At 35.8% G+C, this 17,861-nt stretch overlaps 1 protein-coding gene across 8 annotated transcripts in view; it reads left to right on the top strand.

The window, feature by feature from the left end:
• Nucleotides 1-17,861, top strand: part of RABGAP1L (RAB GTPase activating protein 1 like) — a 560,468-nt gene that overhangs the window by 460,145 nt on the left and 82,462 nt on the right. Inside the window, exons 1-2 of one of the 8 annotated variants that reach the window (XM_074349825.1) lie at nt 12,623-12,773; nt 15,123-15,953. The exons of 3 other annotated variants lie outside the window; for them this stretch is intronic. In XM_074349825.1, coding sequence (XP_074205926.1) covers nt 15,843-15,953 — 111 coding nt within the window. In that variant the 5' untranslated portion in view covers nt 12,623-12,773; nt 15,123-15,842. Of the gene's footprint in view, nt 1-12,621; nt 12,774-12,822; nt 12,843-13,725; nt 13,968-15,122; nt 15,954-17,861 lie in introns of those variants that run through there. 4 more of the 8 variants (XM_074349822.1, XM_010954884.3, XM_045516583.2 and 1 more) reach the window with 4 other exon arrangements.

Raw genomic sequence — 17,861 nt, forward strand, 5'->3', positions numbered from 1 at the left:
TTTATTTCTGCATTTCCTACCTTCCCTAATTAGTAACTGTTTGAATCTGCCCTTTGAAAATCAGGGAAAGTCTAGGAGGCTGAGGTCTTTTTCTTGCACTGAAAGGATCTGTACCCACCGTGTCCTGCTCGGTTTCAATAGGAAGCACTGACTCTGATCAAAGCTATGTAGCTGCACCCATCACCTCTCCCATGCTTGTCCTATATGGATCCCACTGGCAGAGTCTGCAGTTTGTCACGGTTTGGTTTGCCATACCCTGCCACACCCCACCAAAGGCATTACTTTTCTCCTACTTGTCTTTGTTTCTTCTTCCTTCTTATGCTACTTACTTCCTTTCATCTTCCTCTTATTTTTAAAAAATGTAATTTATTCTTGCTTTTTTCAGTTGCTTGGTTTCCTTATCTGTAAGTCAAAAACTAGATACCAGTCTCCAAAGCCAATGCCCGTATTCTGTGAACTCATGTTAGTAATATACTTATGAATAAATATGATTGTCATCTTTTTGATGATAAATATATCAATGAATTATGGGTCGGAAATGAGGGAGGGGAGAAAACCTTTCCTCCACCCTGTCAGGTTTGGTTTCTTGGGGCCTGTGAATGTAACTGACAAAAGGCATTTGTTTCTTTATTGAGTTACTGTTTTTACATGAATGGAAACTTTACAGAAAAGTGAAAAACCAAAAAGGCGGTTAGACCATTTTAACAAAGGGTGATAAACTGTGACTAGACAAAGGAAAGTAGGGTGGAGCTTCTAGGGGTGTGAACTGTGGGAAGATGACTAGGAAATGTACAGAGAGGGAAACTAATGGTAGATAAGAGTTATTAGAGAGGGCACCTTCACAAATGGAAATTTCCTTTGCAAAAGGGAATGTAGCCCTGCTTTTTAGGCAGATGGGGGAGGGCAGAGATCTCCTCTTGTTTCTGCTGTTTCTCAGCTGCCTTCAGCTCCAAATAATCCTTATGCCGCAGTGGCGTATTTTAGGGTGGTATGTTCTAATCACCTTTAGAAATATAAGACTCCGAAAACCCTTAAGAAGTCTCTGTCTCTGAAATTAACTCTCCATCTCTGAAATCCATGGACACTACTGTGGAGGAGGGATCAATAATTTCCCCCTATCCTTCTAGGTTCTTGGTTAAGACACCTCCTATAATAAAAGCAGAGTCATAGGAGAAAAACAAAGTTTAATAATGTGCATACCTCCTGTGTACATGGGAGATATTCAGGAAAACTGAGTAACTTCCCAATATGGCCCAAGCCACCAGCTTATTAAATAACAAGTCCAGCTAAAGACAAAAGATGTTTAGGGGATCAGCCATTTATTGGAGGTTGCCAGGAAAATCACAGTAAACAAGGGCAAGGCTGTTAGGCAGATTTAAGTCCTTACCTTCTCCAGTGATAAGAGTTTCTAGAGATTTAGAATCATCCTTCTCTTCCTGGTACAGAGAGGGAGATGCACTTACAAATGGAGATTTCTCTTGTAAGTGTAAATGTCTTTTACAAGAGGGTAACTTTTACTTGGTTTTCAGAACTTTTCCTGTCTGTTGTTTCTTGAACATAATCACCCTAAAATAGTCATTATGCCAAAGAGACATTTTTAGGGTGGCATATTCTGCTCCCTTTCACTACTTTATAAAACTGATTGATGAAGCTGAATAATACATATTTCAACATGTATATAATTATTACTGATATATAAACAATACCTATAATAATGAAACACCCATAGGTGATTTGTGATTTTCCAATTTTAAGAATATTTAATATCAAAACATCAAGTTGTATGTTAAATACATACTTTTTTTTTTGTCAGTTATACCTCAGTAAAGCTGAAAAACAAAAGGAATATTTAAATGTTGTGGTTGTATTCTCTAAGGCAAAAACCTTGTCAAAGTGAAAGAAAACTTGTCACAGCTATTAATCAATGACTCATTCTTTGACAGTTTTCAGAATGGTTTGAGGCAACATCAGTTGAGTCTGTAATCACAGAAATTATTTTTAAAAGTCTGATGGTTAGAGGTCAGTTTGGGATAAAAAATAACTGCTCCATAAATTTAATTTACTCTTTATCCGTGGTTCTCAACTCAGAGCAATTTAACTTCCAGGGGACATTTCACAATTTTGTCATAACCTTGGGGGAAAAGTACTACTGGTTTCTAGTGTGTAGAGGCCAATAATGATGTTACCGACTCCAAACTCGTTCTGTTTGCCGCATGACGGGCCATTAAATCAGGAGACAAGGTGTTGGGGCAATGAATAGTGACTTTATTCAGAAAGCCAGCATACCAACAAGATGGCAGATTAATGTCCTGGAGAACCATCTTCTGCAAGTCAGAATTCATTCTCCTTTTATACTAAAAAGCAGAGGGGGTGTGGTTGGTTGTTGCAAACTTCTTGGTATAGGAATTCTTTGTTCTTGGAATTCTTTGTTCTTTAAATCCTTTGTTCTTGCAGCTGTCCAGGTGGGTCAGGTCATGGTGCCCCTGTAAAACCTCCAACTAAACAAACGTTATTTTCTATTCTGCAACTTATCTTTATATGAGTTCAAAAGTGTTAGTAACCTTAAAGGTCAGAGCCTTGAGAATAGGCTATCCTGTATATTTCAGGCTGTATAGGCAACATTCTTTTACAGAAAGTGCAGAGCTAGCAAGACTAACCCTAGAAAACAAGGCACAGGGTTAAAGCCAAAGGAACAGATCTAATATGCAGTCAGATTTGTTCTTTTTTTTTTATTACAATGGTACAAAATACTTAAAATGCACAGGACAACTCCATACAACAAAAAATTATTCATCCCAAAATGTGAATAGTACCAAGGTTGAGAAACTTTTCTATACGTGACTTTATGACTCAGTGTGAGTTCAGCAGTTTGGAGTTATCTACTCGTGTTTAATTCTGGTAGGTCTTGAAAATAAAATAAAGGTCGTCAAAATCTCACATCTCAGCCATGCATATCGTTACAAACTTCTTGCTGACTCTTGGCCTTTTACTCTTACCTGGATAATTAGATCTTCACAATGGATTCTTGAGTTTAGTCTGAGGCAAGATTATTTTTATGGGAAAATAGAAAGCATTCAAAAGATCTTACTAACTTGGTATTAAGTGTTGCATCTGAGAAGGCTTAAAGATTGAGTGATTCTTTTATAGATAACAATTTTTATAGACTAGTATGCTTCAAAGTGGAGTCATGGACTGTTAAGCTGAAGTGTACTTGACCAATCATTCAGTCCAATGCTGTTGTTTTAAAATAAAACAAGAAGCTGCCCGTCTAAGTTCACGTGGCAGAACTTTGGTTGCAGAACCAAAACAAGCCATGATGACAACCGAGGCACAAGGCACTTCCTTCTCCTCCATGAAGATATTCATCACATTTGTAGGTTCTTTTCATTGGCTCATTTATTAAAGTTGACCCTCACTATCCTCTGCATTAAGGTTTGTTCAATGTGGACTTTAAGAAAACTCAAGGAGGAGCTGGTTTTGCGAATGAGGGGATTGACAATTACAACCCGACACCATTTACACAAAACTTGCAACATAATATTAAAAATGAGGAAGGGGAGAAGTGCTTGGGTAGGGTGGGGAATTTCCCTTGAATCCTCCAAATGACAGAACTGGAATTCTACTCACTATCTTTTCTTTCCCAACATCAGCTGAAATTCTACAGTAATTTTCCCCTCAGTTAATATGTCTTTTTCCTTTTTAAAAAAGTTTCCATTATTATACCTAATAGATTAAATAGCATTCCACTTTACTCACTGAGTTGATAGACTAAGATCTGTAAAGAGTTATTCCAGAATGCCGACATTAAAGAACAAATTTTTCAGGGATCTAGTCACTTAAGCAGCATCATGAAGCCGTAGCTTTACTAGTGTTGTGCCACAATAAGATAACATTTTTAAAAAATAAAAACCAGGGTTGTAACATACCCTGAAACTGGGGCTTTGAAGAAAATATTGTTAGAGAAAGAGAGCTGTAGAGATCACTGTTAGTAATAGTAATTTGAATATATCCTGATCTGGTTTAATTTGAGATATTTTAAATAAGTAGGCTTTTGAGTGTAGAGGTGAGTGTAATGATCACCATTTTGATAAAATTAAAATATTAATGTGCTCAAGTACCGCCTCATTTGGTGCTAGTGGAAAACAAAATGTTTAACTGTTATTGAGAAAAATCACTAAACCTCTCTTATTGCCTGATGAGCTGGTTAAAATTAAAGCATTTCCTTTTTGCTTTTCAAATGCTATTCCCTAATTTTGCTTTCAATTTATCTTTTTCTGAAAAACCTGCTAATTTCATGTGCTTTAGCCCTACAGAAGAGAGAGTTGCTTAGCAACCACCAAAATAAGCCTCTATCTAGTAAAGCGTTGAAGGACTTATTTATTTTAAATTTATATATTTCTTTATGGACCATTAAAATCAAGAGGAAGTTTGTTTCACTTTGAATTTCTTCTGCTTTCTGCTTTTCTTGTTATTTTACATATGCTACGTATTTTGTAGCAAAAACAAAACAAAACACGTAGTATATTTAACATGAATGTCCTTTTTCCTCCAGTCAGCCTCTTAACATTGCTCTGTGTTCATCATTTGCTTTAGTTATTCTTTTCTAACAGAACACCCTATGCTGAATCAAGATATGTTTACTAATTCAATGGATACAGAATTCTACAATATTGCTTTTTAATGTTAAGAAGCTAATATTTTAAAGAAGAAATACTTTGAAGGTTTTAGGAGAGTGAAATACTTAGAGATTAAATTGAAATGGTTAATGTTACTCATAATGGTTTTATTTTTGGTTGTTTGAGCGAGGAGTGTCTCAGAAAAGTCATCTGAGCTAAGGTCTTAAGGTGGGAAGTGGTGCTGTCACACTGCAATCTCCTGTCAGATCCCTGTCACTTAGCTTGGTATGTTCACTTGTTGGAGGTTTCAGTCTTTCCACTAAGGCATATAGAGCTTTACTATTACCCAAATCTGAGACCTATATTCTTCACTCGGCTTCTATTCAACTGCCCTGAGGTAAAGACAAAACACCAGTAAATTTGCTTACTGCTCCCTTTCTAGTCTGTGGTGTTGAAAAGTTAAAGACTACTTCTACAAAAATATTAATGAAGAGAGCACACAGCACTATTTACAATAGCCAAGACACGGAAACAACCTAAATGTCCATCAACAGATGACTGGATAAAGAAGTTGTGGTATATTTATATAATGGAATAGTACTCAGCCATAAAAAATAATAAAATAATGCCATTTGCAGCAACATGGATGGACCTGGAGATTGTCATTCTAAGCGAAGTAAACCAGAAAGAGAAAGAAAAATACCATATGATATCACTCATATGTGGAATCTAAAAAAAAAAAAAAAAAAAAAAACTTATTTACAAAACAGAAACAGACTCACAGACATACAAAACAAACTTAGAGTTACCAGAGGGGGAAGGGGGAGTGGGAAGAGTTAAATTGGGAGTTCAAGATTTGCAGATACTAACTAATACATATATAAAATTGATAAACAAGTTTATACTGTATAGCACAGGGAACCATATTCAATATCTTGTAGTAACTTATGGTGAAAAAGACTATGAAAACGAATATATGTATGTTCCTGTATGATTGAAATATTGTGCTGTGCACCAGAAGTTGACACAACATTGTAAACTGATTATACTTCAATAAATATATATATATAAATGAAAAAAATTAAAATAAATAGAAATAAATTTTAAAAATAAATAAATAAATAAAAAGAGCACAGGCAACTTACATTAATAGTGCCGAGGCAGTCTGTGTTAAAGAGAAACTGTGTGTGCTTTCAGAAGAACTTTTGTCTTGGAATGAAGCTCTTTTACAAAACAACCACTATCTTGGAGAAGCTTTGGGCAAATTTGTAGCTTATTTTCTTTTACAGGAAAGAATTCCTGGAATATCATCTTGCATAATGGTTAATTATCCTCTCATAATATCAGAGGTATTTTTTTTAATGGAAAGATACCCTAACATAAAATTGTGGGTTTTTTTTAAAGCAATGGTTAATTACTGAAAGCTGCAATAGCTATAAATAATAGAATAATTCACCTATAATTGGCTAATATAGGACGCATTTATAAACTTGAATCTGTAAAACCATATATACTGTGTTTATATGTCATTTATATTGTCAACCCTTGTATAAAGAGAGCAATGTAAAATAATTGGAGTTAAGTTTAAAGATGTGTGTGAAAACAAATTCTTAGTAAATTATCAGATATAAATACAATTTGTGCCAAAGAGTCAAATAGTTTAGGGCAAAAAATAATCTTTTAAGAGAGCTATGTATGAGAGAGAGAGAGACAGAGAAAATGGGAGATAGAAAATTGGGAAGAAGACAAAGGAAAAGGTGTTATGGTTGAAGTTTAAAAAAAAACCCTTTGAACATCTACATATTAACTTTAAGACCAGCTTACTGTTCAGTTTTTCCAGAGCAAATAATAATGATAATAATAATTTGCAAGATCGTTAATAGTGAATAAAATAGTTATCTAAAGCAGCCAGTTATTAATGCTTCAGTTCTGTGTTTCTAAGCACAGTTAATGGTCAGTTTCTTTTATTCTTTATAAAGTTTAATACCACAACTCTTTGTTTAACAGTAAGTTTATTTAGCCAACATTGTTAGCCAGTTTTCCTGTTACATTCATTTTAGGCAGTTCTCCTTCATACACGGAAATAGAAAACTGGAAGTATGGGTGGAACATTTGATAACTGAAATTTTCAAATACTGAAACTCTATTTTAGCTCTTAATTTTAACATATTCCCATAGCCTAGTAATTTGATAGAGATGATTAGAAATAATATCCTCCAAGTAGAGTCACTAGTTAGAGGTTTTCTTTCTTTCCCTGTTATTTGTACTCTTCGGAAGAAAGATACAACTAGCGAGGTGTCAAAGAATTAGTTGGCCATTAGGAGAAGCAAAAGACATTATTTACATCAATTAAAATTCTCTGCAAATAACTAATATTTAATACATATTTGTATTCACTTTTATGGTCTGATCACATATAGATTTGCTAATATAGAAACATACAATCTTAGCTAGTGAAGGTAACTTTTCATTTTACCATGATTTTCAATAGTTAAATGTTGGTCATTTTAGTATTGTGAAGTCATAATCTCGTATTACATTGCAGAATGAAAATTCTCCCTAAATGAATGCTAAGTTGAATATAAAACAGCCGTTTCATAGCAGTTTTGAACATTTAAAATTTGTATTTAAGAACTGTATTGATAAAAGTGTTAAAAAATAAAAATTATTCAAATTTAAAAAAATAAAAAAAGAACTGCATTGAAGATTTTAATGCAGGATAATAAGGACAACACAATAAGGAATGCATAGCCAGCAATTTGACAGCTGGGTGTTTTGCCTCTGATTGTTTATGTATCTGGTTAACTGGTAAACAGGCCTTCTTCGCTTAAACATTGGAAGCTTTTCTTAGACCTCAAATGGACACTTAAAATAAGAAAGACCTTTTGCAGAATATCTATGTCCTTATGACTAAATGTGGTTATCATATTAGAATTTGTGACAGAAAATAAAACCTTTGCTCAGCTGCGTCGGCACTAATATTGTCTCAACTTCCTGCTTAATTTGAAGAGTGATTAAAGCGTAAGGATTTTAGCTATTTTTATGATCTTCCTAATATTAGAGAGATACTCTATATGATGACACTTGTGATAGTTCTTAAACCTGAAATGATTACTTTTGGGGAAAAAGTTTTAGACTGAACATAAAAAAATGAACTCATTGAAATGAATGCAATTAGAATGCTTTGGGCATTGCCAGTTCTGCTGCTATGACCACTGGTAAAAATTATTCGTACCTGTTTATTATTTTACTATTAGCCAATTAAGCTATTTACTACTGCTCTTAAAGCAAACAAAAAGCCAATTTTTAATATTGTGACAAAGACCATTGACAGTTCATTCAAAGAATGCTGCCTCAGCCCACGTGGTATTCTCTATTATAGCAGACTGTTCATATGTGCCTTGCACTTGTCAGTAGTTTGCCTTCAGTCTTTGTCCTTTATATTTGCAAATGCCTGAGAAATAATACTGTTAGATGCAGTGAGTTCTTAGTTCACATTTTCAGTATCCAATGCTGTAATATTAAATGCAGAATGCTAAGAGAAATTCAGAGTCTCACTTTGGAAATTTTGAAAGCTGCTATTTCAGGATCTCTAAGTTGAATTTATTTTCTTCCCTCTTGAATTTATCTTATGATGAGCCTGGTGTAGGTGGAAAAAACAGAAAAAAACTCTGGAGCCTTTGTAACCACATACTTCAGTTTTAATCATGGCTCTGATTTACTAGCAGTATGAACTTAAAGTACTGAAACTCTTAGCACAAAGGTTTCCTCTTTAGTAAAATGGGGCTAATAAAACCAGCTTCGCAGTATTGTCGTAAAAACTAAGAGATACAGTGTAGATAAACTCAACCCCAGCACAACAGCTATTAAATATGTGTTACTTCTCTCCTCCTTCCCCCTTCACCCCAAGTGGATTACAGGTTTACTGGTCAGTTCTAAGCTTCTGGATAAGCTGCTCCTCTAAACGGTTGCATAGCATATTTCTTTGGACTCTGAGATACAAATGAACTGTAGAAAGCCTTATTATAATACAATTATAAAGAAGGATTATGTATTTCCACGTGATAGCCCATGGTAACAGCCTTTCTTGATCAGATTATAACAGAGGAATATCGTTATACAACAAATGCTCTCTTTGTTCCCTGTTCTTGTCACAATTGCTCGATTTAATGAGAGGTAATTGATTAAACTGTTTGCATTGTAGTCAGGAAACTGGAGAGGAAAGCTAAACTGCAAGAGATCCCCTCCCACCCCATTATCAACCTTTTACCTCCTCTAACCTGCCTCAGATATTTCTGACAAGGACTCATGTAAATTACCAAATCGGTTCCCAAGAAAGTAACATGTAAAAAGATGAATTGCGTAGGGAGAGCTGGTACAGATTGGAGTTGTGTGATATCTTTTATTTCTCCCTCCTGGCTTTTTATTAATTGGATAAGAAAATAGAAAATGGAGGTATCGACTGTGTTCTTATATACAGAGAACACCTCCCCGCCTCGTTTCTGAAGGTTGCATTCCACCTTCTCAGTTTTGGCCAATGATCTTACCCTTCCAGGCAGCGTTTTTATTAATATTGATAATAACAGCAGCTATCATTAATCAGGTACTTTGTAGAGCCTGGCAGCTTACTAAGGGTTTTTACGTGCATTATCTTATTCCTCGTAATATCAGCACTGTTACTACTTTTTTCTTATTTCGTGGATGAGAAAACCGGGGGTGAGAGAGCTTGGGCAACCTGTTCATGGTCAGGCAGCCAGCGTGTGGCAGAGCCTTGTGTCAAGCCAGCTTATTTTGAACTCCAGAGCCCACGTGTTAACCATTGCACTGTACTTCCTCCTTCTAGTGACAAGATGGAGGGAGAGAGCAGGAACCCTGCAGTCTTCGGTGACCGCCTTTGGCCTACACACCATATATTTTGTTGGCCTGATATTTGAAACCTACCACAGGCAGATTCAAACCTGCCTTTGAAACCTTATCTCCTGCTGTACCTAACATCAGTTCACCACTCTGGCCAGACTAATTTTATTTTCTCTGTAAAAAAAAAAAAAAAAAAAAAAAAAAAAATTTCACTTTGCTTATTAAAATCCAGTCCATTGTTTCCATGAAGACTTTCCTGTCTGCAGAGGGACTTCATTCTTCAGTCCTAATGTTACTTGACAGACATAATGTATTGTATTCCATAACCTAACTGTGTGAGTGTGAAGGAGATCCCAGCGTGGGAGAGGCAGTGGTGTCACCTATAGAGCAAGGGTATTTATAGTTCCTAGCTCTTCAGCTTACTATGAAGGTTAAATGAGATTATGTGTGATTACTTACTAAGTACTAGCTGCTCTTATTATTATGAATGAATTCTTAGTACATTTTAGTCTTTATTATAACTAGATTGTATGAGTTGCTGTATTAAAAATTTTATAAGCCCTCCTCATGCTTGTAAATCTGAAACATTATCCATGTGAAATGATTTGATTTAGTTGTTAGTAAAACTTTAAAAAAATAATTTGAATGCTTTTGAAATTAAGATCAGGTTATTTGTAATTACAATTCAGTTGTAATTTTGCTCAAAATGAAACAAGATAAAGCATCACTCATATTCTTTTTGTTGGTTTTTCTGTTTGTTTGTTTTCGGGGTGAGGAGGGTAACTAGATTTATTTATTTAGTTTTAGAGGAGGTACTGGGGATTGAACCCAGGACCTCGTGCTACCACTGAGCTATACCCTCCCCCCACATCACTCATATTCTTAAATGTGTTTGAAACCATCCTCATTTCCGGTGATAGCAAATATCAGTGAATGCTTAGGAGCATTTGAAACATTTATTTTTGGTTAGATAAAATGTATTATGTTAAAAACAAAATTCAGGTAAGTAAATTTTAAAGATCTTACTGGCTTTATTCAACAATTCATGAATGGGTAGCATCCAATCTAGCAGATGGAAAGGAACTCCAAGGAGCTGTGCAAAAATGAAAGACTTGGTTAGGCAGAAGTGGGCAGGGCAAGGAAGTTAAACTAGGTGAGAAAGTGGATTGGTTACTGCAAGGTTACTTTCCTTCAGGGGATGACAGGGTCTCTCAGGCACATTTCTAACTAGTGCTGATCAGGTGATTCCTGGTTGGCTTAAGATTCCATCTCTGGGAGAGCCAAAAACGTAACAAAGTTTTTGTTTGGTGACATGGGACTCCATTTTGGGCCTGTTGTCTTGTTTTTAACAGTTGGCTTTGGATTTTAGAGTTACAAATGAGGTAAAAAGCTGAATTGTTAAAGAGTTGCAACTCCTCTTTCATTGTCTGGAATGTACCTCACCCTCATTCTTTGTAGTGAGATGCAAATGAGGAAGTAAGATACCCAGTGTAACTGTTAGGCAAGTATTTATGTCCCACTGGTTTTTGTTTTCTCAGTTTAACTCTGGGGATTTTTTTTTTTCTTTTAAGAATCTGTGTTTTCTGAGGTTTTGAATTTGCCTAGCAATTACTAGCAATGATAGGAAAGATAATGAGCTGAATGGTTGGAATTTGACACAAGAATAATGGTTTTCTTTACCTTTGCGTGATTTTCAAGAGAACTAAGATTTCTCTTATTCATCTTTTACTTTTTGTTCTTTTCCCTTTGTAATAACTCAGTATGTTACTGGAATATTCTGAAATCAAAAATACTCTGAAAAGCTTTCTTCTAGTGATACTTCTATGGTTTCCCTCTCATTGTATTTTTTGTTTCCCCACTTAGAGGACTTGGATTTTGCAATGTGCACTCCTAAGTGTAAAAAGAAACCTATTTAGAATATTGGTTTTCTGTGATTAAAAAAGTAATTGTAGAATTTTGTCTTTCTTAGAGTTCTTTATCTCTGTGTCAATACCATGAACATTTTATGAAGATCCCTTAAAATTGAGTCATATATATACCTTATGAGTGTTTACATTGAATTATTCAGGAATATCTATAAAGATGATTAGACAAGGGCCACTTGGGCAGGACAAACAGTTTCTCCAGGGCTTTGCCTGTACACGTGGGAGACGCAGAAGACCTTTCTGCCCTCTGGACCATATTTCTGTGGTGGTTTTGTCCTCCTTTCCATCGTGTCTTGATTTTATGACTGTTGTGACGAGAATGTTCAACAAGTGGAACCTGAGACGTGGGAAAAAGGTCTTTACAGCCACTCTTGTGAGGTGAGATGATTTTTTTTAATGATGTGTGATCATGTTTAATGTCTTTGCTGCTTTGATGGTGGATAACAAAAATCCTACTCCCATAATTAAACTACATTGCTTTGCTGCATTTGGGAAGAACACAGAAGTGGAAAAATGTTCACGCCTTATTCAGGCTTCTTCTGATTTTTTGTTCTGGCTGTTTCTAAATTTGATACTTAAGAATAGACGTTCTCTGAAGGCCAGGAATGATTTATTAGACTCAACACTCATTCAGTATGACCCAGGTATGTTTCTGTTAAGTAGTAATAATCCTAGAAGAATGACTGTTGGAACAAAATCACCTACCAGAGTACAATCTTTGTAAAATTTTAAAAACAGCATTTAAAAATCATTGGAGATATTTTGTTATATTTTTCTCTTATCTTAATGAGATCTAGAGAGACTTTTGAGAATGATTTTGTAGCCAGTTTAGCTTCTGAATAGAAAGGCTGTAAAGAGTAACTAACAAAAAGTGTCACAACTGTCAGGGAGTCTTCATAATATAGCAGCGTTGATATTAGAAAATCAAAGTTAGGGTACAAAGTAGATTGCGTATGTGGGGACACATACAGCAACCCTGGCGGGGGGCACTTTAACATCTGATATTAATATGACTCTTTGTTTTTTATTCTGATAAAGATTAAAAAGGTAGTTTCACCCTCAAATCCCCAATGAGCCTATTTAGGGGAGGGAAATAGGACGCACTGCTTTTGACTCACTCTGAGCACAATGAGCACACGGGAAAACCTCTGATGTGTTCCATCCCTCTCAATTTACATGACCATGAGGAAATTGAAACCTAGGGAGGTTAACCGACTTGCCCTGGGACAGACAGCTAGCTGGTTCCTGCTTGAACTGGGGACCCTCTGTTGGCTACTACGAATGCCCTGTTTTCTGCTACCCATTTGGTACACAGTCCTCTGCTGGTAAATGTTAGCAGCAGCTGTGTTGTCGGCACCACACTCCTTGATCGCAGGTAATTCCCCACCCCTACGCCCTTTTCCACGCGGCTGCGCAGTGTGAAGAACGTGCTGCAGAAACTCAGGTGAAAACAATCCTGGGGGATCAGTGGGTCTCAGTCCACCTGGGAAAAGGCAAGAGTTAAGAAAGATGACTTTCTTGCAAGGGAGTGAAGGATTGTTATGTGAACATGGATGTGTACAGTGACTCCTGAAGTTTGGGAGGGTTTTGTAGCTGTTGTTTTCTGAGACAGTGTCTTTAGGAAAAGAGAAAAAGGCCGCACAAAGACAGCTGGTTTTTGTTTTGTTTTGTTTTGTTTTGTTTTTACTGTTGTTTCGGTTTTTTTTAAACATATCTTCGGTTTGCAAAAAGTATGCTTTTTGCTGTGACCACAGATACACATTTAACTATATTAGAAAAAACATACTTCAGACTCTGAAGTATGGAAGAACATTTTAAGGGTGACAAAAAATGAAGGGTGCAAATTAGACTTAGGGAGTCCTTGCTCTAGAAAACGCATGCACTGTGACTATGGTAGAGGACCTCTCGGACTTAGGCATGAAATGTTAATAATTCTAGACACTCTGGCTAATTAGTACAGTTTTTTGAAGGTAATAAAATACCTAAGTGTTTACCTTAGACCCTGTGTGGAATTCTAAAATTATTTTAAGTTGTTAGCTTCTGTTTGTCTTTACAGCCTTTGATTGTATTTCTAAAAATGTTTTACACTCTTATAGCCCTGATGCCTTAAATAATTTATAAGTTTAATACACAGCATCGAAAACTATTTGATATTGTTTGCTCCAGCCTTTTTTTTTTTTTTTTTAACTTGGTTGTGGGTGTTGTTCCTAATCAAGATTACCTATTGTTAAACTGAACTTGCTCTCCCAGGGTGCGCAGGCAACTGCCCAAATGCGGTTATAATTCTTGTTTGCCCCTGGGCGGTTGCCAGCAGGGAATAAGGCATTGTGGGAAGTAGTTTCTTTACCTTCCACAACAGGTGTCTTTGTCAGTGCACCTGATTCAGATATCAATGTGGAAGCTCTGAGTCACTGGAGCAAAGGAAAATGTGAAAGCCAGAGGAATTGCTTTCACAGCTAGAAAATGGTGCTGGAAGAAAAATTCGAAACCTTCTGGTGCAAGTGAATGCATGAAGAGGTTCACAGTATCTTTTAAAGTACTTCTGAAAAGATAAGAAGGAATTTAAAAGGTATGAACTGCCTTTGGCGCCTTATAATACCTTGTCTCCTGATTATCATTTAATTTTTACCTGGTTAGTCAGCGTTAAGTAGGTGAATGTGCTGGCAGAATTTTTAAAGAAAATAATGCTTAAAAGACAAAGCTGCATTTTAGGGGGAAAAATTGAAATGAAAATGCTTTACCAGCTCCAATAAAGGTCAGACACTGTTTAAAGCTGTTTTAATCCTGAGGATTTATTTAAAGTATTGCATTTTCTGTTTAAATAAGCCTATTAGACTTGCTTCTGTTTCCTAGCAATAAAGTGCTTTTCCCCTTCCGTGTATGTGCATGTGTGTGCGCGTGTGCCTGTGTGCGCGAGTGCGTGTGTGCATGTGTGTGTGTAATCTAGAATGCTATACCAGTTGCAAAACTCTCTTAAACGCATTTAAATGAAACAAGATACTATTTAAGTAATCATGCTAATCTAGTGAAAATACTTTAGAAAAATAAGGAAAAATAGACACTATAAATTTTATTCTAAGTTTTGTTTTCTGAAAAGCAAACAAACTTAAACAACAAAATACTGCTATTGGTGATTAGGTCTAAAAAGTCCAAAAAGTATCTGTATGTGAGTGCAGACCAACATTGCCAAATGGATTTTTAGTTCTAACAAATAATATTTCTCTTAGTACTGCAGCGTCATAATCTATGAAAAGCAGAGAAGAGAATAAGTTAATTAGAAATACTGGAAAAACAGCTTTTGGAGGAGCTTTATCTGTCCTCGCCCCCCCTTTTTTAAAAATATGCTTAATACTTTTTCCATGGAATTAGCATACATTATACCTCTGGTGATGTTGGCAACCTCGTAATGATAATTATGGGCAGTTTTCATATTTTTCATCAAGGCATTATGAGATGAGTTTCCTTTATGGTTTCCAGCTGTACTTAAGAAAACACTTCTGGTGGCTCAGGAACCAGTAGTTCATTACTATCTGATGATTTGGATAATTAAAAGAAACTTCTAAGCTTAAAAATAGAGATGAAGAGAACTTTTTTTTTAATCTATGGGAGAAAAATAATCAGTTTAGAAATGAGAACCCTGTGTTGCTTTCAGAAGAACAACAGAAAACTAAGTTCTCAAAATCAAGAATTCTACTTAAAATATTCTTTTTTTTTTTTTTTGTAGGAGAAGAGGAAATGGTTATTAACTGATGTTACAGTCTCTGTTTCATTTTTATAGTTTGGTACTTTTTTTTTAAACAGAAATACTCAGAGGAAAAAAAGAATCTTTTCTTCATATTTCAGGAGATAATTTTTAGTTGCACCAAGAATTCTATAAATTCTTTTTTTTTTATAAATTCTGAAAAACTAAGGGTTGCCATCTATTTTCTCTGAATGTGAAAAAATAAGCAGTAAGAAAATTCATTTCTCCTCCAAAAAGAATATTGCTCTAAGTAATACTAAAGAAGATAAACTTTGAAAATTTCTAATTATCAAGAACATAACATAAATCAATTTTTAGTGGCTTTGGTTTTTGGTTTTTCATTTTTGCTGTAGCATATTTCCAGTTAGGAGACTTTTATTTCTCGTCTTGAAGTTGAAAGAAGATTTCCAAAAATTGAATTTTCCAGCTGCTGAGTTAAGAATGCAGAAGGTGTTTATAGTATATACTTCCTCCATAGATAAGAGACCTCTCAGTTTTCTACTGGGGGTGAACTGCTAGACATCTGCCTATGATAGCAGCTGCTTCCCCCCCCCCCCCCCCCTTTCTGGATTTTTGACACTCCACCCTCTCAAACTCAGGTGGGTGTGTGCATTGGCACCGAGCTGCAGTAGGATTTTTCCTTGGATAGTCTGGTCTGGAGCTGGGGCAGCAGCTGCTGCTGTGGAAAGGCCAGCTGGCAAGATGATGGAAGAAATCTCCATTATGGTAGCCTATGACGCCCACGTTTTCAGCCAGCTGCACGATGAAGACTTCCTCACTAGTCTGGTGGCCATCAGCAAGCCCAGGTCTATGGTAGGTGGGGCCTCGCACAGTACTCTGGGGCTGTTGTTTTTCTTTTTTCATGTGATGGTTAGACTCCTGTAGCAACTGAGGCATAACTTCCTGGGAATTAAACTTGAAATATTGCTGTTGGCTTTGTTACAGGCTACAGCAAGGGCCACAGGCTTTCAAGGATTTATTTACATAACACTATGATACCTTAACAGTACATTGAATGTGTCCTAGGAATAAACCTTAGGTTAATGCTTTCATAGGTAGTGAGGCTGAGAGTTTTACAGTGCAGAACATCACTCTGTCCCATGAGTTTGCCTTGTATGTATATATGTGATTATTAGCTGAGGGCAACCTACATTTACATACATATAATTCTGCCTTTTTCAAGTGGAATGTTTTAACCAGTGGGCCATAACATTGACATGTTAAGAATTGGGCTATTTAAAAATCGAATAACTTTCAGAGTCTTTACATTATGACTGCGAGCTTTATGAAAATTACTTCTAATATAATTTTAGTTTGGATTTAATATTTGTTTTGTTTTGTTTTTGCCATTCTGCAAGAGTCTTAGTTTGCATGTCCTGCCATGATAGAAAAATGAAGTTCTTTCGAATGTTTGCTGTTTCTTCTCTGTAGATATCGTACTTATAACGGCCATTGATTCATACCTTTCAAACAGACTTTCCTAACTATTGTTGTAGTCATCTCTTACTTGTTATGTTCCTTACTGCTCATCATGAGCAATAGAACAAACAAGCACATCACAACAATGATTCTCTTGCTAGTGTGAAACCCTAAATCTCTGTTTTAAGGCATGGCAACCTCAAAGCATAATATGGCAATGTCTTCAAACAGCATATTGCAGGGGAAAAAAATAAAGGGGAAACCCATAGGTTGATTTTAAAAGACTTAAGGGTTATATCAACCAAATGCAGTGTACTGACCTTGTTTACTGATCTGGACAAATCATGAAAAATGTCTGTAGGATAATCAGGGGAAATTTGATCATTAATTAGGTATCTAGTGATATTAAGAGAATTATTCAATTTTTTTTTGTCTGTAGTAATATTATGATTTTGTTTAAAATGATTTAGAGATTCAAATTGAGGTAGTTAAACATGAAATGTCTGCAAAGATTCAATATCATCCTGTAGAGGGGTTGGTGATGTGGGTGAAACTAGATGACTGTGTTGATAGTTGTTGAAGCTGGGAGATGTACATTAGGATTATACCCTCTCTACTATTGTAGATGTTTTATAGGTGCAGTTTGAAAGAATCAACTGGACAGAAAAAAGCAAAAGCAAAACAAACACAAAGCCATAAATACTTCTGGAAGTTAGTATAGAAGCATCCAGCCTGTTGCATTCTTTTCCTGTTGAATATACATAATATCTGTTTTTATAATTACATACATTATATGGGGATTATTACCAACCCTTAGTTAACCATAAATATATATACCAAGTCAGGAGAGGTTAGTTCATGGTTGTGGATAATCTTTAAACTTCATTTTAGCCATTAATTTTTACAATATTCTGCCATGAAAACTTATCCAGAGAATTTAGAATTCTGTTTCATTTCTTCCCAATGGTTCTGTCAAAGATCCTCTTAAGGAGTCTGAACTGAGTCTTCAAAAACTTGTAGGAATTTTCCAGGCTAAAGGGGAGAAGAAACAAAACCAGGGAGATGTAAAGTGACAAGAGTGTAGAAGACAGAGGAGCCTGACGGCTGATGAGATGGGCAGTGACTTGAGTCATAGGGAACAGCCTGTGCTCACTAAGGACAGGACATTGTGTGTGCTCACAGGCACGTGTGCAGGAGACAGGACGAGAGAGTAAATGACTGAATGAGTGAATGAATGAATGAATGAATATTAATGTGCTTACCAGGAAACATATATCTTCCATTTGTAGGTTGTTTGAATAT

Source organism: Camelus bactrianus, chromosome 21 (genome assembly GCF_048773025.1).
Source record: "Camelus bactrianus isolate YW-2024 breed Bactrian camel chromosome 21, ASM4877302v1, whole genome shotgun sequence".
NCBI lineage: Eukaryota > Metazoa > Chordata > Mammalia > Artiodactyla > Camelidae > Camelus > Camelus bactrianus.